At 41.4% G+C, this 25390-nt stretch overlaps 1 protein-coding gene across 4 annotated transcripts in view; it reads right to left on the bottom strand.

Annotated features, from left to right (window-relative positions):
- NGLY1 (N-glycanase 1) overlaps window positions 1–25390 on the bottom strand; it is a gene marked incomplete at both ends in the record, with an annotated part of 58123 nt that overhangs the window by 10221 nt on the left and 22512 nt on the right. For 2 of the 4 annotated variants that reach the window (XM_080715259.1, XM_080715261.1), the window contains 6 exons: window positions 2167–2331; window positions 7355–7465; window positions 9095–9240; window positions 11147–11268; window positions 14124–14346; window positions 23757–23922. In XM_080715259.1, coding sequence (XP_080571385.1) covers window positions 2167–2331; window positions 7355–7465; window positions 9095–9240; window positions 11147–11268; window positions 14124–14346; window positions 23757–23922 — 933 coding nt within the window. Of the gene's footprint in view, window positions 1–2166; window positions 2332–7354; window positions 7466–9094; window positions 9241–11134; window positions 11269–14123; window positions 14347–23756; window positions 23923–25390 lie in introns of all 4 variants that reach the window. The other 2 variants (XM_080715258.1, XM_080715260.1) reach the window with 2 other exon arrangements.

Raw genomic sequence — 25390 nt, 5'->3', positions numbered from 1 at the left:
ACACAAGGTGTTTATACACACACACACACACACACGCACGCGCACATACACACACACACCACTGTTGAAATTTTAAAATGTTAAAAATATAAAAGATGTTAATTCTGCCAGGCGTGGTGGCGCACGCTTGTAATCCCCGCACTTGGGAGGCGGAGACAAGAGTCTCACGCAGGTTCGAAGCCAGCCGCGCTGGCTTAAGAGACCCTGTTTCCAAATAAAAATATGTAAAAAAATAGGTCTGGGAGTGTAGCCCGGAGGTAGAAGGGCTTCCAGGAACCCCAGTACCACCAAAAAAAAAAAAAAAAAGATGTTAATTCTCTAGGAGAACCTGTGAATATCATCATTGCTAAAAGGTAAATAAGGCAGATTAAAAATTGATTTTACAATTACAAATTAATATACTACATTTCATAACAAGCATGTAATACTTCCCAATTTTTCTTCTTTAAAGCTTTTTATTTTTTTGCAGTGCTGGGGATGAAAGCCATGGCCTCAAGCATGCCAGGCAAGCACTCTACCACTAAGCCATGACCCCAGCCCCTCTTCCCTTTATCAAAAATATTTCAGAGCCGGGCAGGGTGGCGCACGCTTGTAATCCCAGCATTTGGGAGGCTGAGATCTGAGGATCGCGGTTCGCGGACAGCCTCAGCTACTTAGTGAGGCCCTCCGCAACTCAGTGAGACCCCGTTTCAAAATAAAGAATAAAAAATTGGGTAGGGGGTGTAGCTCGGAGGTCAAATGCCTCTGGGTTCCATCCCCAGACCCCCCCCCCAAAAAAAAAAAATTCAGAGTGCTGACATGACCCAAATGGAATTAAATTTAAAATAATTTTTTTTCCGGTACTGGGGATGGAACCCAGGGGCACTCTGCACTCTATCTCTGAACTACATCCCCACCCCTATTTTGTATTATTTATTTTAAAACAGGGTCTCACTGGGTTGCAAAGAACCTCACGAAGTAGCTGAGGCTGTCCTTAAACTGTGATCCTCCTGTCTAAGCTTCCCAGATGCTGGGATTACAAGCGTGCACCACCACGCCTGGCTTAGAATTTTTATAAAGGAAGAGCAATTATCAAAGGAAAAAGAGAAGCGTGTTCAACTTAACACAGCAATGTCAATGTTTTAGAAAATATCTTTAAGATTAAAACTTTGCTTTCTGAAAATAATATCACCAGTGTGTCCTTTTTCCCCCCAAAGGATTCTAAGATTTAGTTCCAATTTTTTTTAGGGTTAACATTTTTCTATTTACTTATATGACCCAGTTTATATTTTTAAAGTTTAATCAACTTACATGCCATGCAAGAGGAAGCACAGCCATCCATAAAAGAGAAAAAGAAATGAAGACCTAAATAACCGTGCCTTAAATTGAACACAGCTGTGAATTAAATTAGCTCTCTGAAAGAGGTTTTATTTAGATTTGTGCTTATAACTTGCACTGCATCAGCAGCGATTAGAGTTATTTGTCGAGTTTACTCTTGTAGCTCCATGGCTGAGCCAGCGCTCACAACTGCCTGCTGCAGATGACGAGACCAACTAAAAAGCCAGCATGAAACCGACTAGGCACAAGGCTCTCCCGGACATTTTCTCTCACTAGACAGATGAATTGTGACAATGGCAAATTCAGAAAAAGTAGACATAAGGCTTTCCTTTGTCCAAAACTGTTTGATATCCACGTGTGATGAATCGTTTCCCTTAAAAGTATGTTTCATTACGTATCTTCCTAGCTATTTACATTAAACACTCCCTAGCCATTTTATTCTAAGCTCTCTAGGTTAAGAGCTGGTTTACCGCACTTTTTTTTACTGTTCATTACAGAACTAAACACACTGATTTTTACCTGGACCTTAACCATAGAACTACTGAAATTATTTAATTTTGGTGATTAATCAAGTGGTAATAATTTTAAAATAAATTGGATAATATAACAGTAATCACATCAACAACTTCTTGCAACTACCAAATATACTCAAGCATATACCAAGAAATACACACTTTCACCACCTAAATTACCCAAATTCTGTATTTTCCCCACTGTGCATTATAAAGTTTTACATACTGGGGAAACAAAAAGTAAAACAAGGTTCTTTTAGATGCATTAAACTGTCACTTAAAAGACCTAATTGGGCACCTCATAAAAGAGAATATCATTACAGAATAAATTACATACCTCTAGACCCATTTCACCTCGGGCTACTCTCCAAGCCACGGATCCAGATATTCTTCCACCAAGCTCTCCAGGTTTAGGGGTTTTAGGAGATATAAATTCAACAAGCTCCACAATTATCCTCTGGAGAAGTTCTTTTCTTCTGTTTTCTGACAAAGATAGCTGCCTCTGTAATTAAGGTTTTAAGAAGTTGTGATTAGGGGAATGCAGAAGTCCATCTGTAAGCAAAAATGTACTTACAACATTTGCATGTTAAGAGGCCTTGAAAGAAGTTACCAATACTATTTCCATACATATATTATTTGGAAGATAAAAAGATGCTGGAAAACTTAACTGTATAAATTTGATGGTGAGGAACCATTTAATATCTATCTCCAACTTTCTGTGATCTCTGCTATCCTACATTTACAGTGGAGGTAGCACCTGTCTTTGGCCTGTGTTATAGCGACTGTCTTGCTACACAGAAGACTGAGGCACATGCCTGTGTGGATGCAACAGAAAGCTACTAAGGCAGCCAGAACGCAGGAGGCCAAGGTCCCAGAGGAGAAATGCACGGAGGAGAGGAGCACACAGCAGCTCCTTTCCCTTACGCAAACCCCAATGAAGAAATGGTGCGTGAAGAGGAGGGTGGGAAGCCAGCTAAGGATGGTGGGTGACCTGTGCTGACACACAGCAAAATTCCTAACTGACTCGAAGCGCACAGGAGAACACAGATTGGCATTCCGAGTCCTCGGAAACAAGGGGCTCCAGCAAATAGTCCAGGTTTTCAAGTTCAGATCTCTGCAGGGCAGCAGGGAAGTAAAAGAGAGTAGGAGCCAGCTCTTAGAAGTGGAAGCAAATTAAAAACAGACTGCACCTCACCGGGAGAGGTGGCTGCCGACTGGACGACAGGGGTCTAGGTGCCTGTGCCAGGCGCCAGACAGACAAGTTTTTTTTTAAATTATGAAAAATCCCCACAATTACAGAATTAAAAATTCAAATACTACCAAAGGGTTTACAACTCAAATTCTTCCTCTCCTTATAAGTAGTCATCTGTAATAATGTCCTGCGACTTCTGAGAAGATGGCGACGGAGAAAAGCAGGGCTTATGAGCCCAGCTAACAACCAATCTCTATTACCACAAAATCAGTGCCTGTCATAGCCAGAAAACACCATCAGCAGAGAAACAAAACATGTAATTACAAGGGACAGAGAAAAAGGGGGCTGGAAAAACGAGACACCAGAAAGAAACCAGACTGCAATGCTGCGGCTGGAGCTGCGGCGTGGAGCAGCGTGGGCGCCATCTTCCCTTGCAGCACCAGGCCCCAGAGAGGAGGGGGACTCAAAACGGAGCTCAGAGCCACAGAGGAGATATGTCGGCCTCACGCCCGAGGATGCGGCAGCAGCGCCTGCCAGCGGCAGCGTCAAGTTCACCGGATGGCACCAGACCAACACACTCAACAGCCCACCAGGCTCCAGAGAGGAGCGGCGGGCAGTGAGCGGAGGTGAGCCGCTGCAGAATAGCTGGGCAGGATTCAGCAGATTTTTCGGTGCAGGGAGCATCTAAAGTTCCCAGGGGCTGGGCTCAGCACACCCTACAGGGACTCAGAGCGGAGCTCAAAACCAGAGAAGAAATACGCCAGCCTCACGGCCGAGGGCATGGCAGTGGCACCATACTACCACCGGCGGCAGCAGCAGTGAATTCACCAAGTCCACTACAGCTCCATCAGCGCACTCAACAACAGTGAGTCAAACTGCGGCCCACAGAGGAGAAATCCCAGTACTGCACTCCCAGTGGGGGAGTGGCGGTGGCAGAGATATCACACCATAGGAGAACGCCCAACCTGGCACCCCCCATGGTCTAAAGCAGCCTCGATTGACTCCCTGGGTCTGAGACTCTGCGATACAAGCCAGTAAAGGAGTAGTGGGGACTGAGATACCACAGACTCGAGAACCACAGCACCTTAAGTGAAGTCGTAGTGACCCAAGGGAAGAACCCAGAGAATGCACAAACTTCCGAAATCATGGGAAAGAGGAATAATAATGGAGCAATGAATGTCCACAACCCCACAACATCAGAACCTGATAAAACAGAAATTCAGAGATTTCTAGAAGATCAAATCAGGAAAATAACTGTAGAAATAATAGAGGTTTTTTGAAAAGAATACAGAGAGCAAAAAAGAGATAAAGGATGCAATTAATGAAGTAAAGGCCTCAATTCAAAGTACAAACAACCGATAGACCACATGGAGAATAGAATCTCGCTCTTAGAAGATGATCACTCCAAAAATGAACGCATAGTTTCTAATCTAGAAAAAAATATCCGACAGCAGGAATCTGACATTGAAGAAATATGGGCCCATTTTAAGAGCGCTAACCTAAGAATAATTGGAATAGAGGAGGGAAAAGAAAGTGAAACCAAAGGGATCAACAATCTCTTCAAGGAAGTAATAGCAGAAAATTTTCCAAACATAGAGCAAGAGGTTGATACACAGGTCCAGGAAACTTATAGAACTCCCTTTAGACAGGATCGGAGAAGAGGATCTCCATGCCACCTGTCAAAATGACCAATGTGGAAGCCAAGCAGAGAATCTTAAAGGCAACAAAAACAAAGGGCCAAGTGACACTCAGAGGCAAACCAATCAGAATCACTCCAGACTTCCCAAACCAAGTCATGAGAGCCAGAAGGGCTTGGAGTAACATATTCCAAACTCTGAAAGAAAACAACTTCCAGCCCAAAATTTCCTACCCAGCAAAACTTTCTATCAAATTAGATGGGGAAATAAGAAGCTTCCATGACAAACAGAAACTGAAGGAATTTATGTCTTCAAAACCAGCGCTAGAGAAAATACTCAAAGAGATTAACTACAAAGAAGAAATAGGTAACACACACCAGAACCAGAGAAACAAGATTTTCCATCCAACAGACAACTAAGATTGGTTAAGTGTGGAGATGCATTATTTATGTTAGTCTTTTACCTATCTCTAAATTGTATTGTTTGCTTTTATTGTTGCTAATTTTTAGGATTTCTAGTTGGAATATTAATATACCTTCAGATATAGCATTTGGAAATATTTTATCCCATTCTATCAGTAACTTTTAACTCTGTTTACATTGTCATTGGATATACAATAATTTTTTATTTTTTAGGGAGTTTGTTTACCCTTCTGTTGCCTGTGCCACTGAAATATTATCCAAGAAATCACTGCCAATTTCAATGTCATGAGGTTTTATGACCCAGATTTTCTTCTAAAAGTTTATAGTCTTAAAGATTTATATTTAGGTCTTTTATCTATTTTGAGTTAATATTTGTATATGGTGTTAGGTAAGGGTCCAATTTTATTCTTTTTCATGTAATTATTATTTCTCAACAATATTTAGTCAAAAGATTATTATTTCCTCCACCAAATGTTTGTGGAAACCTTGTCAAAAATAACTTGACAATATATGGAAGAATTTATCTCTAGGCTTTTATTTAACTCCAATGGTTTAGATATCTGCCTTTATAATAGTACTACACTGTTTCAATTATTGAAGCTTTATATGGTTTGAAATCAGAAAATATACATCTTCTAGCTTTGTTCTTTTTCGAGATAGTTTTGGGTATCTAGAGTCCATATTCCATATTAGGATAGATTTTTTTCTGAAAAATAAATAAATGTATGATAGTTTCACCTAAAAAAAAAAAGATAAATATATTCTGGTAAGAAAGAAAGCAAAAATAAATATTGAAATGTTATCTTTAAGTCATCAAAAGCTTGGTATCAGACAAATGAAACTGTTCTGTGAGATTATCAATGTTAATTTTGGATAAATTGCTATAATACTAGATGTCAACCACTAAGCCGAGCATGGGAAGGAGGGATGGGAGAGAACGGGGTGGGGATCGGGTAGGAGCTAAGTGGGCGATGTGTGCATGTATGTCTACAAAAGTTTTTTTTTTCTTATCCCATTGTGATGTATGAATACAGTGCACCAATAAAAAAAATTTCAAAAAAAAATAATGTCCTTCATTTTACTTCCATACATGTACATGTATGTCTGCAGGTATGTGTATGAACATATGTATATACATAAATATAAGTACATCTCATTATATCCAAAGTACAGTTACTTTGACAAAATGAATACTAAAATTTTGTTTTATTATGCTTTGGAAAGAAATGTGACAATCTAGAAAATGTAATAGTTAGAGTGAGTCCTTAAAATTTCCAGTGAACAATAAAACATTTAGCATATTAAAATATTCTTAGCTGCTGGGCATGGTGGCGCACACTTGTAATCTCCGCGCTTGGAAGGAGAAGACAGGAGGATCGCGCAGGTTCGAAGCCAGCCATGCTAGCTTAAGAGACCCTGTTTCCAAACATAAAAAAGTATAAAATAGGTCTGGGAGTGTAGCTCAGAGGTAGAAGGGCTTCCAGAAACCCTAGTATCACACACACACACACACACACACACACACACACACACACACACACACACACACTACATATATATATTCTTAGCTGGGAGTGGTGGTACATACCTATAATCCCAGTACTTGGGACGCTGAGACAGCAGGATCATAGGTTGTCACAGCAACCTAATGAGACCCTCAGAATCTTAGACTTTGTTTCAAAATTAAAACACAAAACAGGCACAGTGGTGCATGCCTGTAATACCAGTATTTTGAGAGGCTGAGTGAGACAGGAAGATCTCAGATTCAAGGCCGGCCTCAGCAACTTCAAGAGGTCCCCAGCAACTTAATGAAACCCTGCTTCAAAACAAAAAATAAATTGGGAGTGGTGGCACAGGCTTGTAATCCCCACGCTTGGGAGGCGGAGACGGGAGGATCGCGCTGGTTCGGAGCCAGCCTCGCTGGTTTAAGAGTCCCTGTTTGCAAATAAAAATATAAAAATGGGTCTGGGAGTGTAGCCCAGAGGTAGAAGGGTTTCTAGGAACCTCAGTACAAACAAACAAACAAACAAACAAACAAACAAACAAACATAAATTAGGGGTAAGTGTGTGGCTCAGAGGTACAACATCCCTCCTGGATTTACATCCTCTGTACCAAACACATACACAAAACCCTGTATCTATATAGGTAAAGATGTATATAGATAGAGATTTGCTGGCAAAGTATTACTTCTTTAAGTAGCTCAGGGAGTTGAACACTGTCTAGTCTCGATTAATTGCAAATGTCCACTTTAAAAGACACGCAGTCACCCCGACCTGCTTATTAAGTGCGTTAATGGTCTCCCGAAGTACTTCTTCCTTAATCTCGGTTCTTCTGGTGAGGATCTCTTCATGTTTACAAGAATATCGCCAAGTGACATCAACCACCTGAAACAAGGGGCAGAATATAAATATTTAACAAGATTACAATCCTCAACTTTTCTTTGATAGCTAATGTATGGAACTCACAAATGCATATTTAAAAGTGCTATCCTTTATACTTGAGAGGCTGAAATGGTTCAAAGCCAGCCTCAGTAGTTTAGTGAGGATCTCAGCAACTTAGACCCTGTTTCCAAATAAGATATAAAATAGGTCTGGGAGGATAGCCCGGAAAATATGCTTTTTTCCATTTCTGAACAAGTGGACTTTCAAAAAACACTGTGATGAAATAGAGTGTGGCATGGCGGCACAAGCCTGTAATACTAATACTGGGAGGCTGAGATGGGAGGACCTCAGGTGTGAGGCCAGCCTCAGCAACTTAGTGAGGCTGCCAGAAGTTTTGAGAGACCCTGCTTCCAGATAAAAAATTAAGAGTTAGGTGTAGTGGCACATGCCTGTAATCCCAATACTTGGGAAGCTGGGACAGGAGGATCACAGGTTTGAGGATAGCCTCAGCAACTTGGCAAGATCCTGTTTCCAAATAGAAAATAAAATAGGGCATGGGGTGGGGGTAGCTCAGAGATAGAACCCCCTGGGTTCAATCCTCAGCAATACACACACAGAATATTCAGAATATTAGCTTTTTTTTTTTTGCAGTAGTGGGGGTTGAACCCAAGGGCAGTCTATCTCCGGGCTACACTTCCAGCCCTATTTTGTATTATTTATTTTGAAACAGGGTCTCACTGAGCTGTAAAGGACCGCGCTAAGTAGCTGAGGTTGTCCGGAACCACGATCCTCCTGTCTCAGCCTCCCAAATGCTGGGATTACAAGTGTGTGGCACCATGCCTGGCTAAAATATTAGCTTTTTAAGATTTATAAAATTGATGCCTCAAAATTAAATAGCAACTTTATCCATTTTTATAATATTAAATAATACAATTGATTTTGTCATTCTAAAATGAGTTTCAATCTATATCTTAGACCATATATAAAAATTAACTCAAAATGAATCACAGATTAAACATAAAACTAAAATATAAAATTTTTAAAAAGAAAATGAAAGACAATTATAATGATCTTGGGCTAGGCAAAAATTTCCAAGCCACAACATCTAAAAGCACACTCTGTAAGAGGACAAATTAGTAAAAGGGACTTCACTGATTTATTTTCTTCAGAAGTCATTAAGCCTGGCATGGTGGCACACGCCTGTAATTCCAGTACTTGGGAAGTTAAGACGGGAGGACCACCAGTTCTAAGATAGCCTCAGCAACTTAGAGAGAGCTGGGGTTATAGCTCAGAGGTAGAACACCCTTCAGCTCTATCTCCAGTATGCCCCCCTCCAAAAAAGTACTTAAGAACATGAAAAGTTACAGACAGGAAGAATGTTTGGCAAAGCATACTGCTGGTGTAAGTGCACATTAGAACTACACAAATGTCTCCCTTCAGCTAAGTGGGTAAATAGACTATGTTGTATTTACACAGTAGAAAACTGATTGTTGTAATGATTTCATGGATGCAGAGAAGTGACAAAACTTATTAAAAGGTATCTTTAAATATACTCAACTTATCATTAAACTGTCAGAGAAAAAAAGTCACAATTTATTCTTGGAAAATGTTTTTTTTTCTCATATGCCCTACCTCATCTTTAGAAAATGCTAAGATGTAGGACAGCTTCTTGCCCCAGCCTATCTCATAAAGGAGTGGCTTGTCGCAGACGTCCTCACATGCGTCACAGTGCAGCCACCGCTGCTGGGAGGCGGAGTACACTTCTGTCCAAACATGGTCTGCTCGAGAGGAACGGGAGAATGGAAACAGGAAATAAAGCTTATAAAATCAGAACGACTTCCAGTATTTATACACAGATGCCTAAGAATGACATAATAATCTAATATCCTAATTTTAATTAACAGTGAACATTTTGGTGGCACAGACAACTCTAGAATACTTGTATAATTTTTTTCTTTCTTTGAACTCCTAAAAAATGTTTTTGGAATAATCTCCTTTAATGCAGTCAGTTGTAGTCTTAATTAAAAAGAAAGAATACTATAACGCGAAAGAAGGTAAAAATATTAAAAAACAGCATCAAGAAATATTAAGTTCAAGCTGGTTGGGGTGGTGCCCGCTTGTCATCCCAGCATTCGGGAGGCTGAGACAGGAGGAGCGCAGTTCGAGGCCAGCCTCAGCTACTACTTAGTGAGGCCCTCTGCAACTCAGTGAAACCTTGTTTCAAAATAAAGAATAAAATATAGGGCTGGGGTATACCTTGGAGGTAAAATGCCTCTGGATTCCATTCCCAGTACACACACACACACACACACACACACACACACACACACACACACACGCACACACATTTAAAGCTAGCTGCAGTGGTACTTGAAATCCCTGTACTTGGGGGGCTTAAACAGAAGGATCATAAGTTTGAAGCCAGCCTCCACAACTTAGTGATACCCTGTTTCAAAATAAAAAATAGAAAGGGCATAGAAAGGGCTGGAGAGTAGGAGCAGGTCATGGTGGTGTGTGCTTGTAATCCCAGGATTTAGGAGGCTGAGATGGGTTCAAGACCAGCCTCAGCTACTTAGTGAGGCCCTCTGTAACTTAGTGAGACTGTTTCAAAAGAAAGAATAAAAAAAAAAATAATAATAAGATGGGGGTGTAGCTCAGAGGTAGAGCACCCTTGGGTCCAATCCCTAGTAACTAACATACAGGCACTCACACATACACAAACATCAGGTCCATCTGGGAACTGTGGAGGTATCACTGCGATGCAGCGTGGTGGTCGAGTGCTCCTAGGTTCAATCCCCAGCACACATCCCCCCAAAAAATACCAGGCTCAGTTTGCCAATGTGAAGGAATTAATGCTTCTTTTGAAATTGTGGTCTCTCTCTCTCTGGACCTCGATACTCAGAACCAGCAGGAAGTCTAACAGGATCTCATGTTAGTGAAGTCCTGTATTTTACTATTAAAAGAATGCTAATCAAAGATTTCATTTGATTCTAAAAAATAAATAAATAAATAAAACCACAAGTACAGCTAAAAAAGGAAAACAACTTTTTAACACAGAGACAATATGAATCATTTCTTTTTATTTTGTTGCCAGGGATTCAACCCAGGAGCATTTTGAAAAATCCAAGCCACATTCCTAGCTCTATTTTATTTTTTATTTTGAAACAGGGTCTCATTAGATTTCTAGAATCTCACTATGTTGCTGAGGCTGTCCTCAAACTTGTGATCCTCTTGTCTCAGCCTCCCAAGTATTGGGATTACAAGTATGTATCACCAGGCCTGGCTAACATGAGTCATTTCTAAATAAAGATAATACAAATATATGGCTTTTCTTATGTTTTTTATATAATGCAAATTAAGTTTACTAAATCATTCACAGTAATCCCTCTAAAAATGAAGGTTTTTATAAAACATTATTACACATGTCCTTTTCTCTATAAAAAACAGCATCAGTATAAATGCCAGGATGAAGTGTTAATGAAAGAACACTGAGAGTGCAAAGTAGCACAAATTACTAGGTATGTTAGAAAAATCTTGTGATTCCCTCAAAAAACCCGAGGTTAGTACTGCTGTCATTTTACAGAAGGCAAATGCAAACTCAGACGGGCAGGGCCAGAAGAAGTAAGGCCTGAGCTCCCGAGTCTGCGAAGCGGTGCCGCCCCCGGTGCAGACAGCCTTCTGTACCTGTGGAATCCCAAACATAGCGTGCTTCAAACCCCAGAGCTCGGCAGCACAGTGTGAAACAATTGGCCCATTCGCCACACCGTCCGCATCGCGTCTCCAAAAGTTTTTCAGGGTGGTTATATCTGGTTTAAAAAGAACAAAACAAAAAAGCTTTGAGTCATTATCAAAACCAATTTAAAAAATTACAATACTTCTATGCTAAGCATTAGTCATGTTTCTTAATTTCTTATTTTCAAATGTTGGTTAAAGAGCCTAGAATTTCTAAGATGTTGTGCTAGAATTCTTGGTGAAAAGTGATTCAACAGTGGTATTATCTTCATGGTGTTTAGAATCCTGAGAAAATAAAAGTTAATACAAGTTAATACAAGTAATTTTACTCTATGGCAGAATGAGATACAAACCAGTAGGCAGACTTAGCATTACGGGAAAGAGGCTGGGGAGGAGAGCATGTATTTGAAGTAGACTTTGAAAGATTAGAGTTGGACAGGCATATTCTCTGGAAATCTGCTTAAGGCATTAAACACTATTCTAACAAGTGATATAATTACCTCACTGTGTTTCAAAGGTAAACAACTTTGAACCCAGCATTGTGACATATACCTGTATTCCTAATACTTGGGAGGCTGAGACAGGAGGATCACAGGTTCAAGGCCAGCCTCAGCAATTTAGCAAGATTCTCTTTCCAAATAAAAAAAATAAAGTAGGGCTAATGGCATAGCTTGGAGGCAGAATGCCCTGGGTTCAATCCCCAGTACCTAAAAAATGGTAAGCAATTTCAACAAACTATTCAATAAATATTTTTATCTTAGTTTAATTCAACTTTACTTAAAAATATTTTTATTTGAAATGATCACTGTATTAAAATTTACTCTTCTGGAGTATTCAAAGGTACCTGCTAACTTAGAAGTTGTTTTTTGAAAGATGTCTACAGCAGTATTTTCAAAAGTTTTCCAGTTACAAATTTGTCATAAAAATGGATAACAAATTCTGCATTTTTTTGTGTGTGTGGTCCTGGGGCTGGAACCCAGGGGCATTCAACCTCCGAGCTACACCCCCTGCCCTATTTTTTATTCTTTATTTTGAAACACGCTCTAAGTTGCGGAGGGCCTCACTAAGTAGCTGAGGCTGTCCACGAACTGCGATCCTCGGGTCTCCGCCTCCCAAATGCTGGGATTACAAGCATGCGCCACCACGCCCTGCTGCATGTTTTGTTTTGAGCTGTTATAGCTAAACAGAAAGTGTCCAGGTGAGCAGAGACATGGGCTGTGAGCCTGGGGGGCGGGGGGGGGGGGCGCTGGTGGGAATGAACTGGCTCTGCAAGGACACTTGTTAGGTAGGTGCTTTTGTTCAGGCTAAGTTAAGTGAACTTAGAACTTAGGTAATTAAGTAAAAAGTGAAAAAAGGTATAAGTTGGGCATGGTGGCACATGCCTGTAATCCCTAGTACATGAGAGGCTGAGACAAGAGGATTGCAGGTTCAAGGACAGCCTCCGCAAGCAATCAAACTCAACCTAGCGCAATCCTGTTTCTAAACTGAAATAAAATAGAGCTAGAGGTATAGCTCAGAGGTAGAATGTTCCTGGGTTCAATCCTCAGTACTATACACACACGTGTGCACGCGCATGTGCACGCATGCACACATACACACTTAAAAGGTAAATTTACATTCAGGCCAACACAATCTCCATCTTCTATTTAAACTACTAGTGCCAAGTCAAACAGACTAGCTTGGGGGTCAGGTAGTCAGTAGTAGAGACTTTGCCTAGCGTGGGTAAGGCTCTGCGTTTAATCCTCAGCACCAAAACAAAACAAAAACACAACTGCAAAATCAGATAAGCCTTTAATAGTGCTTAGGACCGGGGTTCTAGCTCAGTACAGCACTTGCCTAGCATGCCTGAGGCACCGAGTTTATCCCTAGTACTGCAAATACACACACAAAAATGTTTACCATTCCAACCTGACAGCAAGGCCAACAGCAACAATACAACAAGCAAATAAGCAGAAAGAGGAAAAAAAAAAACCAGCTTGCATAAATATGTGAGCCTGACCATTCCAACTACCTAGGAAACAGTTAATGAGGAGAGGGGGGTCATTCATATATTTATATCAACCTAGGAGTCTCTGCAAAGGGGGTGTGCAAATGAGTCTTAAATGAAGAAGTAACACTAATTTTAGATAATTACTAAGTAGTAGATTGTTTATCCTATATTCTGTGTAACATAGGGCTAGTCCCAAATTAGAGAAATGACCGAGTCCCTAAGCCCCTAAAATTAGGTTTTTCAAAAACATCGTATCTTTCTTGCCTCTAATACAGTCAAATTTTGTAAGTCCTGCCAATTAAGAAAAATCTAACATGAGGCTTGTACAGGATTGAAAAATAAAGTTTCTTTGGTTTAAAATTTTGAGATATGAGGAGGTTAGGTGGGAGAAATTCCCAATGAAAATAAAGTTTTGCATTTGTAAGGAAGTATGATCATGCTATACAACAGACTTTCACCCTCCATATTAGGATTTGGTAATTATGTTAAGAAAAACATCGTATTTACTAACAGTATTTTGTTAATGTATATCAATATTAGTTATAAGAAAATTATGTATTAAAACTGCAAAAAATACAATTTTTTCAGAATTGAAAATGTAATTACTACACTCAAAATTTATAATCTAGGACAAGAAACAACTTTCTATAAAAGGACAGAGTAAATATCTTAGGCTTTGAAGATTCTAGGGTCTGTCACCAATATTCACCTCCACGGTTATAGACAGAAATCGGTCAGACTGTAAATAAATGAATCAGATTGGCTGTATTGTAATACAACTCTATGAAAACAGGATGTGGGCTGGATTCAGCCTGCCACGGTTTGCAAACCTCTGTTCTAGCAAAATGCATTTCAAATAATTAAAATGAAGATGAAAAAGTTCACTTAGTGAAACTTCATTTGTTTCACAGAATCCTGACTTTGTTCCCGGGCACCCACCTTGGGAACCGATTGCTGAACTGGCACGTGTCGCAGTAATGATCCTCTACGTTGTTTGTGCCCCACTTGAGCTCCTCATCGTTGGGAGTTAACGACTTAGTCCTGGATACAGTCTCTCCACCACATTTGCTGCACAGAACAGTATTCACCCACTGAAAAAACTCCTCCTTGAACCAGTGCAAAAGCTCCAGCAAAAGAAAATCTTCCTCACTTATATTAGAACCTGAGAAGATAAAAGAGCAGCAGGTAAGACCCAGAGCTGACAGGATCTAAAATTACCCACATTTTATTCTCAAACTGAAAGCTGAAATATGTGAAAACAGAATAGGACATAGGAGGCATTCACAAGACATACTGTACATGAAAACCATCCAAGAGCCAAATTCACACAGGATCCTATGTACATGAACCGCACACAACTTATGTTTAGAGATAATCACTTATCAGTAGGAATATACAAGAAAATAACATGTCATAAAATAACAGTTGTTGCCTACTGAAGAAGGAACTTGATTTGAGAATTTACCTCTTCCTGCATCATATCAAAGTTTCCTAAAAGATACACAAAAGAGTTAAACTTTTAGAAAATGGATGTGCTCTCCTCTATGCAGTCTAGTCCCTACATGTAGCAGCCAAAGTGATCTCATTAAAAATGTGAGCCAGGGCTGGGGCTGAGCGCCGGTCAGATCTCAGCACTTCATGCCCTATGGGTTTCTCATTCAGATAAAATGTAAAATCTCTACACTTGTTCTCTAGCTGGCCCCCTGAAAAGTGCCCCCCCAGGACACCCACATCCTAGTCCCTGGAGCGTTAAGTGTAGTTGTTTTGTGGAGGGGTTGCAGATGTGTGACCTTAAGGATCTCTTCTGGGGAGGCCATTCTGGATACTTGCTGGGCCTGAACCTCCACACGCCCCCTCCCCCGAGGGAAGCAGAGGCGTCTTTGCATTCACACACTGCAGAGGCCAGAGATGGCAGGCCTGGCCTGGAAGACGGGCAGGCGGGATGCGACTCAAGTGGAGGATGCCAGAAGGCAGGAGAGGGAAGAAACTGATTCTCCCTTGTGCGCGGGAGCAGAGCTGTGCCAACACTTCGGGCCCTGCGATACCAATTTAAATTTTTAGCATCTAGAATTGTAAGAATAAATTTTTAATTTTTTTCTGTGAGTCACTAGGTTCATGGTGATTTCCTATGGTGGCCACAGAAAATTGTACATATTCCCTTACTTCTCTTGTTCTACCACAGCTACAATGCCCGCCCTGCGAAGATCACTCCCACTGCAGGGGCCTCATAGCTGACTGTTTACCCGAAGAGGATCTCTGCCTTTCAGAGAGACTTTCCGTGGCAGTGATACCAAACAGCATCTTCCTAGTCGGACACTCTTATTCTGACTTCTGTCTTTGTAGCCACTCGGCACTCCTTAAAATATTTGAGTATTTGAGCTTGTCTCTCTTCCCGCATAACAGCAGGGACTTTGTGTTGCTCCATGCGATATCCCCAAGACCTAAAGCTACTCTTGTTTCACAATAGATGCTCAGTAAATATTTAAATGTCTGGTAGAGGTACTGAACCAAAGTCTCAAAAATATTAGTAATCATTGATACTGTTCATCAAATAGTCACCATCAAGACGGGAAAAAGCCACATGTGGTGGCATATGCCTGTAATCCCAGTACTTGGGAGGCTGAGACAGGAGAATTGCAGGGTTGAGGACAGCCTCAGCAATGTAGCAAGACTCTCAGTAACCTAGTGAGACCCTGTTTCAAAAACCAAAAAACAAAAAATAAATAAAAAGGGCTGGGGGTGTACGTTGGAGGTAGAATGTCCCTGGATTCAATCCCCATGATCACAGACACAAAACCAAACAAAAGACAGGAAGAAAAACGACAGTACAGTATTCCATACTAACATATTCTGGGCATAAAGCAGCTGGCTTCTGGTGGGAAAGATAATGTCCCAACAGCCAGGCGACTTGAGGGTCAATGTCACTGAGAAATGAGAGCAGATCCTGTCTGTGGAAGAGCTGCTCACACACTCAAAAGATAGGAGCGTGAAAGGGAGGCCGACTTAGATGCTAAATCCTGTGAAATTCTATTTAGAGGCTGGAGAGTTGATTTTAAAAATACAACTAAGACTTCAAATTTATATATTTAGCATGTTTGAAAGTGTTATATAAATATAAACGTATTTCCGGTAACATTTCAGTGACAAAATAAAATTATCAAATTTAGGCACTAAGTCCACCGTCTGCAAACCACTGACACCAACGTACAAAGAGAGAATGAGCTGCCGGGCGCGGCGGTGCCGCCTTCAACCGCAGGACTAGGAAAGCTCAGACGGGGGAGCTCAGGCTTGAGGCCGTCCTCAGAAACGTAGCAAGACCCTGTTTTATATTAAAAAATAAAAGAGGGCTGGGGGTGTAGTTCAGAAGCAGAACACCCCTGGGTTCAATCCCTTGTACTGCAAGAAACAAAACGAAGAGGCAAAGGGAAAGGAAAGGAGCCTCACCCCTGGACACAAGCTTAGGACGCAACACTCTGCATCTCCTGTCTCCATACTCAACTTTGTAGGCCAACATATATTAGTACTTCTCCAAAATGGCAGCACTCTTCCTCTTCCAAAAAGGCATTTTATCAGTTATCAGGAATAACATTAATCCTGAGAAAGCCTGAGTCCACCAGGCGGAGCTACCAAACTGTGCTTCTCTGAGCCTCAACTGTCTCTAGAGATGCTTCAGTGCACAGGCCAATAAGGTCCCCACTTCGGCTTCAAAACCAGAACGCCTGTGCTGGATCAGAAATCCAGACTGAGATTGCATTTGGGAAGGAAAAATGAATCTTTGCACAAATGAAAGCAAGCCACTGGCCAGCGGAGGCTCTGGCATCGCCTCAGGGCAGGGCTGCCACTGGGGCAGAGACGGCTCGTCACCATGTCCATTGCTGCTGCTTATTCCAGAAGCACCGCCGAGGAGAGGGCGACCCACCAGCTGAGTGACTGCAGGGCTGCCTCTCGTGGCTACGAGACCACAGGACCAGGCTTCCTGCGCCGCCAAGGAACGGCTACTCCAACACAGCAGGCACAGATTAGAGGCACGGCCGTTACTGCCTTTTCTTCCCTTCTTCCTGGCCAGTCTGGTCTGCAAATGTAACGGTGGACACTGCAGCAGCCACTGAGGTGATGGGAAGATGGCGCCCATGTATGCCTGAGTCCAAAGACAGAAGTACACACCTCGGTCGTTGGCCACAGCTCCCATCAGCACCACAGTAACCCTGTCCACGCCACCATGGTCCCCGAGCTGCTGGCGCCTGGCCGAGTCTTGTCAGCAGCTCGGGATGCCGACGGCCCAACGCTGACATTTCTTTCACTTGTTGCTCATCTTCTTCCTGGATCCTGCGTTTCTAAAATACCGCCATCCAGAGAACTACAGCAATGCGGAAATAATTCCACGTTTACACTATCCAATAGGATGGCCATGCATACCTGTGGCCTGTGAGCACCTGAAATGTGTTGAATGTGACTGAAAAACTCAATTTTAAGTTTCATTGACTTTAAATACAGATGCCACTGTGGCCGGTGCTGCAGTGTCTCCCAGAGCCTCTCATCTCTGCTCCCCCTCTTGTCAAGCTCAGCACCCCATTCCTTTCCCGCATGGCTTCCCGACCACCCAACTGTGTCTGAAGCCTCACCTCTGGGGCCCAGGCCCGCCTTGCCTGGCAGTCGAGCGGCCTTGCGCAGGCCCCTCACCCGGCTGTCTTCTGCCCCTCAAAGCTTGTCTGCCGACTTCTCCGGGTCACACGAGCCAGCCTTCTTTGACATGTCCTCATGGGCTCACAGCTCCTGTCACAGCTTCGCCAAGACCCGCACCCCAGCAACCTGCTCATCTGCCTCCTCCCCCAGTCCATACTGTTCACCCCCATGTAAATTCTACTACCATGTTTTAGTTCTTCTCTCCTTGCTCTTGAGTTCTGTTCATCTTACAAGCTGTTAATAATGTCCTTAACTATGGCTGTGATGTCACTCATTTAAAGCTTCAATATTTAAGGCTGGGAGCCGAATGTGGTGGTGCACGCCTGTAATCCCAGTACTTGGGAAGCTGAGACAGAAGGATTGCAGATTTGAGGACAGCCTCGGCAATTAGTGAGACTCTCATCAATCTAGTGAGACCCTGTTTAAAAAATAAAAAATAAAAGCCAGGCGTGGTGGCACACGCTTGTAGTCCCAGTACTTGGGAGGCTGAGACAGGAGGATCGTACAGGTTCGAAGCCAGCCTCAGCTACTTGGTGAGGCTCTCAGCAACTTAGTGAGACTCTGTTTCCAAATAAAATACAAAATAGGTCTGGGAATGTAGCCCAAAGGTAGAAAGCCTCTGAGCTCCATTCCCAGCAACACACACACACACACACACACACACACACACACACACACACACACACACACAAATAAAATGGATGGGGGCATAGCTCAGGTACAATGCCTTTGAGTTCAATCCCTGGTACCACCCCCAACACACACACAAAGTTAAGCCTGCTGAAATCGAGTACACTAACTTGATTTCACTAGGAAATTATTTTTTTCTGATAAATGAGGTTATATTTCATTTTTCCTATATGCTCAACCACAGTAGCAATTTATGATGAGCTGTTTAGCTAAGATGTGTGTTTCCTATTAACTGTGCTACTCATTTCCCAAATAGAGCCTCTGTTTCTACATCCAGGCATATTGTTCACTGACCTGGAAGAAGGTCTGTGATCCCTGCCTTATTATGCCCTTTTACATCTCAGGTTATAAATCCTATTTTTTAATTTTTTTGGTCTTTAAAGGAAAGTCCAATCTTTTACTGATTTTCACACTAGCCCCTTACCAACTAATATGTTCCTTTCCTATTTCAATTAAAAGTTCTTCACTGCAGCCAGGTGTGGTGACAGACACCAGTACTTACAGTACTTAGGAGGCTGGGATGGACTACTGCAGGTTCAAGGCCAGCCTCGGCAACTTAGTGAGACCCTACTGCAAAATAAAAAATAAAAAGTAAAAGAGATGGGGTAGAGTTTGGAGGCAGAAGGACCTTGGGCTCAACCTGCAACATATCTGTATATATTCCTATGTGATGAAGTTACAGATGATTCAACTCATTTCATGAATTTGACAAAGATCTGTGTGACTTTTTAATACTTAGAGAGAAAAATGTTGGGAAAAATGTCAGCAGGGACTATCAGATTTTACGGGAAGTGGACTTAAGGCTTGCCTAATGGATCTGAGGGACTCTGATATACTAGATGGACAAATGCATCAGGACAGCCACACCGTTCACCAACTCCTGCTCTCTTCCTGATTCTTGTTTCTTGAGCAACTTCCTGGCTGTTACTTGCCTGGAGGGAAGGAATGTGCTGGACATTCTGTCTCAGACATTTCTTACTGCAGTTTAGTCATTTGGCAACGACTGTTTTTTTTAGATAGTACTTCCCACATTACATTTGCTGGGCCCCGCTTCACGCTGAGTTGTTAGTACACTTTACTTCTCTTAGAGCTATATTAGGTCTCGCTACAGGGCCCAGCCCAGCAACTCTGATGCAGAATGTATTCAGCGAGTACCAGACACACAGGCAGCAGTTCTGTCGAGTATAAAGGATCACAGTACTCTGAAGCCAACAGGCCGGCAGGATCACATATTGATATGCGCTTATGTCACATGCAGAAAAAATAACCTGTGAAAGTAAGAAACGGTCTCCGAGGTCAGCAGACCTGCGGCAGACTACGTGAGGCCAGGCCAGGCATCACACCACAGGGAAGTAGCACAGTGTGACGCTAAAATAAAAAGATCAAACCAAGGGGTAGCAAATGACACATGAATAAACTGATTAAATGGTTAAAAACCAAGGACAAAACACCCCACACTGACCCTCAGGGATTCCAGAATTTCCAGTTTCTACTTCTTGTTTCTCCCAAGTAGAAGTCGCTACTTCCATCCTTACAATCAAAAGCACTGAACAAACTAGAAGTCAGTGATCTTTCTTGAAAAACTCACTTTGCGCATCAGAGATCGGAGGTCAGAGCAAACTGTGCTGCGGAGTCCGAGGCCCCTGGCCAAGATGTGCTCACGAGGAGCACATGTGCACTGCAGCCGTGCACTGGTATCAACATATAAATAGTAAAGTACCCCCCACCCCACACTAGGGATTGAACCTAGGGCCTCACACATGCTAGAAAACACTCTCCCACTGACCTGCACCCCTTTAATTTTAAATTTTAATTGGAGACAGGGGCTTGCTATCCTATGCCTCAGCCTCAGGAGTAGCCGGGGTTACAGACCATGTGCCACCAAGCCCGGCTTAAATGGTAATTCTGACCAACCGCTGGAGACTGAGGACGGACCAATTTGGGAGTGGAAAATACAGTGTCAGAGAGGTCCTCATGCCAACAGACAAGAAAAAATCAGCCTGCAGAGACAAAACAACCCTAAGGGCCACTTGGATAGAGCATACATTTTGGAATTCAGGAATTTAAAATGACTATGGTGTATGTTTTCTAAGTTTACATATCTTATATGTTAAGTTCTAATGGAAAAAGTAGACAACATATAAGGACAGATAAGAGGTCATGTAAACAGGGACATTAAAACTAACAACAACAACAAAAAAAATTAAAGGAAATGCTACGGGTCAAACCACTGCAACAGAGATGAGGAGTGCCTCTGCTAGCTCCTCTGCAGACTGGACAGACACCCAGCAAATCAGTGCTTGAGGAGCGCACCACTCCAGGACTGGGGTGCAAAGAGAGGGGCAACATCACACACCCCTCCAAAGTTTTAAAATGAAACACAGCTTAGGAACGGTGGCAAGTTGAAGCACAGAGATAAATGAAGGCAAAATAAAACACACACTGGAATATCAGAAGGAAAAAAAGGAAGCAGAAAAAGTATGTGAAGTTGTAACGTCTGACAATTCTCAAAAGTTAATGAGACACCAAGCCACAGACCTGGGATGCTCAGAGAACACCAAGGAGGATAAATGCCCCCAAATCTACACCTAGGCATATCTTACTCAAACTGCAGAAAGCCAGGGACAAAGAGAAGATCATGAATGAGGAATAAAGACAGAAAATATAGCAGATTTCTCATTAGATATAATGCAAGCAGAGAGAAGAGTGAAATATTTAAAGTGTTGAAAGAAAAACCCACCAACCTAGAATTCTATATCCTGGTGATATTATCCTTCAAAAGTCAGGGAGAAATAAATAATTTCTCAGGCAAACAAAAACTGAGGAACTTCACCTCCAGCAGACCTGCCCTGAAAGAAATATTACAAGAATTTTTTAGGGAAAAGAAAAATATGTCATAAACATGGGTCCAAATAAAGAAATGAAGAAATCAGAGAAGGAATAAATGAAGGTAAAATAAAGTCTTATTTTTCTTATTCTTACTCTATCTAAAAAACAACTCAAATAACAGCACAGTGTTGGGTAATTTCAATACATGGGTACGCGAAAGGAAAGACAGGAACATCATGAGGGACAGGAGGAAAGAACTGAGACAATTCTGTAAAAGGCACCTGCCCTCTACACAGAGCAGGAGAGTGCTTCTGAGGGGTAGACCTAGTTAAAAATGTTTACCATAAACCAGGGCAAGCAGCCCTCCCCACTCCCAAATTAAACAATGCCCTAGAAAATACAGTACTAGCAAATAACTTGTGGGATAAAACCCAACTGCATAAAAACTCAAAGTAAAAATACTATAGTTGGACAAACTTAAGCACCGAAATCTTAGGACCACCAATGATAACAATAAACTACCGCTGGATGATGAGTGTGGCAGGCATTTTTCTGAGCTATTTAAATGTACTATCTTATTTTTTAAATGATCATTCCTATTTTCAAATTGCGGCACAAAGAATAAATTAATTGCTCAAGTTAAGCACTGGATGTAGCAGTACTGAATTTATATATGGACAGTTGGTTTCCAAATTCACTCTTAATAAATGATGACTATTAACTAAAGTCAATCAATGGTCTAATCATATGAATTAATTCTGAAAATGGTTGTTTTCAGATTCAGGTTAAAATTCATTAATTTAAATTTACTTATAACACCATCATGTATTCTATGGGCTAAAGTTCTACTATACCTAAAAATATTCACATACCAAAGGTTACACTGAAAATACATATTCAGGCTTAAAAAAAAGCTTTTAAAGAGAATGTCTGGAAGACTTAATGAAACACTTGTCTGAAGAAGATATAAAAACCCAGTAAGTACATGAAAAGATGCTTAACCATCAGGGAAAGGCCAGCCAAATCTGCAATGATACCTCCTTTCATTAGCATAAATAACATAAAAAAAGATCCAGAAAATAGTACTGGTGAGAATATGAGGATACTAAAACCTCTTTGCACGTTGATGGGAATATGAAATGGTACTGTTTCCATGGAAAATAGTAAGGCAGTTCCTCAATAAAAAGTAGAATATAGAATTACCATACGATTCAGTAATTTCACTTCTGGGAATATACTCCAAATAATTAAAACCAGGGTCTCAGAGATATTTGTATGCTTATGTTCACAGCAGTATTATTCATAACAGATAAAACATGAAAGCAATACAAGTATCCATCAAGAGAAGAATGGATAAGCAAAATATGGCATATACACACAATGGATTGTCATTCAGCTTTTAAATGACAGAAAATTAGCCAGGCATGGTGGTCCATGCCTGTAATCCTAGTGCTTGGGAGGCTGAGATAGGAGGATCAGAGGTTCAAGGTCAGCTTTAGCAAATTAGCAAGAACCTGTTTCAAAAATAAATAAGTGGATTTGGTGGTGCACACATGTATTCCCAGTGCTTGGTAGGCTGAGACAGGAGAATCGCAGGTTTGAGGCTAGTCTCAGCAAATTGGCAAGGCCCTCAGCAACTTAGTGAGACCCTGTTTCAAAATAAATTAAAAGAGGGTTGGGGTGTTGTAGCTCAGAGGTAGAATGCCCCTGGCTTCAACTCCCAGTATCACACACAAAGCAAAAATAAGACAAAGTAAAAATAAGAGTGGGGGCTTGGAGGTAGGATGTTTTGGGGTTCAATCACAAGTACCAAAAAAAAAAAAAAATTCCGTACTATGTTACAAAAAGAATGAATCTTGGGGGAATTTTGCTGTGTGAAATAAGCCAATCACAAAGCCACAAATACTACATGATTCCACTTATATATTTTTGAGTAGTCAGAATGATGGGAATACAAAGTAGAATGGAAATTGCCAAAGGCTGACGAGAGGACAGAGAGAAGGGGGTGTGGGGGAGAGGGGTGTGGGGGAAGGGGACGCAGAGAGACTAATGGGTAGAGGGTTTCAGTTTTACAATACAAAAAGAGTCATGAGCTGGATGGTGGTGATAGTTATACAACATTATAAATGTATTTAACAGCACTGAATTATAAATTTAAAATGGTTATGATGGTAAATTTCCTAGTATGTACATTTTATCACAATATAAAATTTTTTAAAAAGATGTGTCCGTTATAATTATGCTATTATACTTCTTAAAAATCTATTAAAATGGGTTATTTACAATGTATACACAAAAAGGTGCTATTTTAAGTTTGTTTACTTAGCAATGATGCATATTTAGTAATAAATCATTATGTAAAACCATTACCTTTATCCAATTTTCTAGCTCTGGATAACTTTTCTTGCGATTTCCTCTTTAGTTCTTTGACTGGAATACAAGCCAAAGCCTTCTCCTGGAGAACGGGATTTTCATAGAGTAGTACATGCTGAATATTGGACTGAAGAATTTTTAGAACGACTGAATCAGCCATAATCTATTAGGGGGAAAAAAAACCCTAAAATTAGCTTTTCACTATATGCTACAAAAATAACACAATAAAAATCCTATGAGGTTCTATGATTTCACAGATAAAGGGGAATGTATGGATTCACTGAAAAACAATTACACTATATCTTCAGATATATTATTTTCCTCTGTACTTATTACTGATGGCATTTAAATGGGGATAAGCTGAATTCTTAACCATAAGAATCAAGTCGGGTGTGGTGGCACACGCTTGTAATCCCAGCATTTGGGTGGCGGAGACCAAGAATTGTGTTCACCGACAACCTCAGGTACCCAGTGAGGCCCTTTGCAACTCAATGAGACCCTGTTTCAAAACAAAGAATAAAAAATAGGGATGGGAGTGTAGCTAAGAGGTAGAATGCCCCTGGGTTCCATTTCCAGACCCACAAAAGAAAGGGGAAAAAAAAAAAAAAAATCAAGCTCTGTATAAGGCTCGGTGGTCATTTTGGCTTTTCCCTCCTTCACAGCCCATCAAAAAGTCCACCTCTGAATGCGAAGCTGCATTCATAGGGTCCAAAGGAGAAGAGGAGCAACCAAGTCCAGACCAGTTGCTTCTGGCTCTTCCCACCACGCCCCCTCAGGCACTGGAAACAAACTCAGTTATTCAGATAGGCAAATCCACACAGACACATATGGCCAAGGAGTATCAGAAAGACAAACCCTACAGCAAAGGCAGTGAATACAGCAGACTGGATAAGGTGCACCTTCAGCTGCTCTAGATCTGCTGCACCGATGCTCCTCCACTTGATGGGGTTACATCCTGATAAAATGTCCTAAGTTGAAAATAGCTTAGGTCAAACATGCATTTCATAAGCCCGGCCTGTGCGGCACATCACAGTGCAGCCACACAGTGCCCTGCAGTGTCACCTAAGCTCCCCTGCCTGGGAGCATCAGCAAGGAGCACGTCACTAGTCCAGAAAAGATCCAAATGCCAACTTTCAAATATGCTTTCCACTGGGTGCGCATTGTTTCTTTCATACCACTTTAAAGTTGAGAAATCTTTTGTCAAACCATGGTTAAATCAAACTTCTGAAAGCCAAGGACCATCTGTATTCAGAGAAAAATTCAACTATGGATCTTAGAAATAAAAACTTAAACTCTGAAAGAAAGCACAGATGATGTCAAATAGTAGAACAAGTACAGTAAAAGAGCAACCAATCAATTAGAAGAGGAAGCAAAGCCTCAGTCTTAGAATGAGACAAGAAAAGAACAGATGTTGGCTGAGCGTGGTGTACGCACACTTGTAATCCCAGTGCTTGGCAGGCTGAGACAGGAGGATCACAGGTTTGAGATTAGCCTCAGCAATTTAGTAAAATGCTCAGCAACCAAGGGAGACATGGTGGCACACGCTTGAAATCCCAACATTTAGGAGGCTGAGACGGGAAGAGCGTGGTTCACAGATAGCCTCAGCTACTCAGTAAGAACCTTTGCAACTC

The sequence above is a fragment of the Muscardinus avellanarius genome, assembly GCF_963383645.1.
Source record: "Muscardinus avellanarius genome assembly, chromosome: 18".
Lineage (NCBI taxonomy): Eukaryota > Metazoa > Chordata > Mammalia > Rodentia > Gliridae > Muscardinus > Muscardinus avellanarius.
The sequence above is the reverse complement of the archived record's forward strand: the minus strand, read 5'-3'. Positions and strand labels throughout refer to the sequence as shown.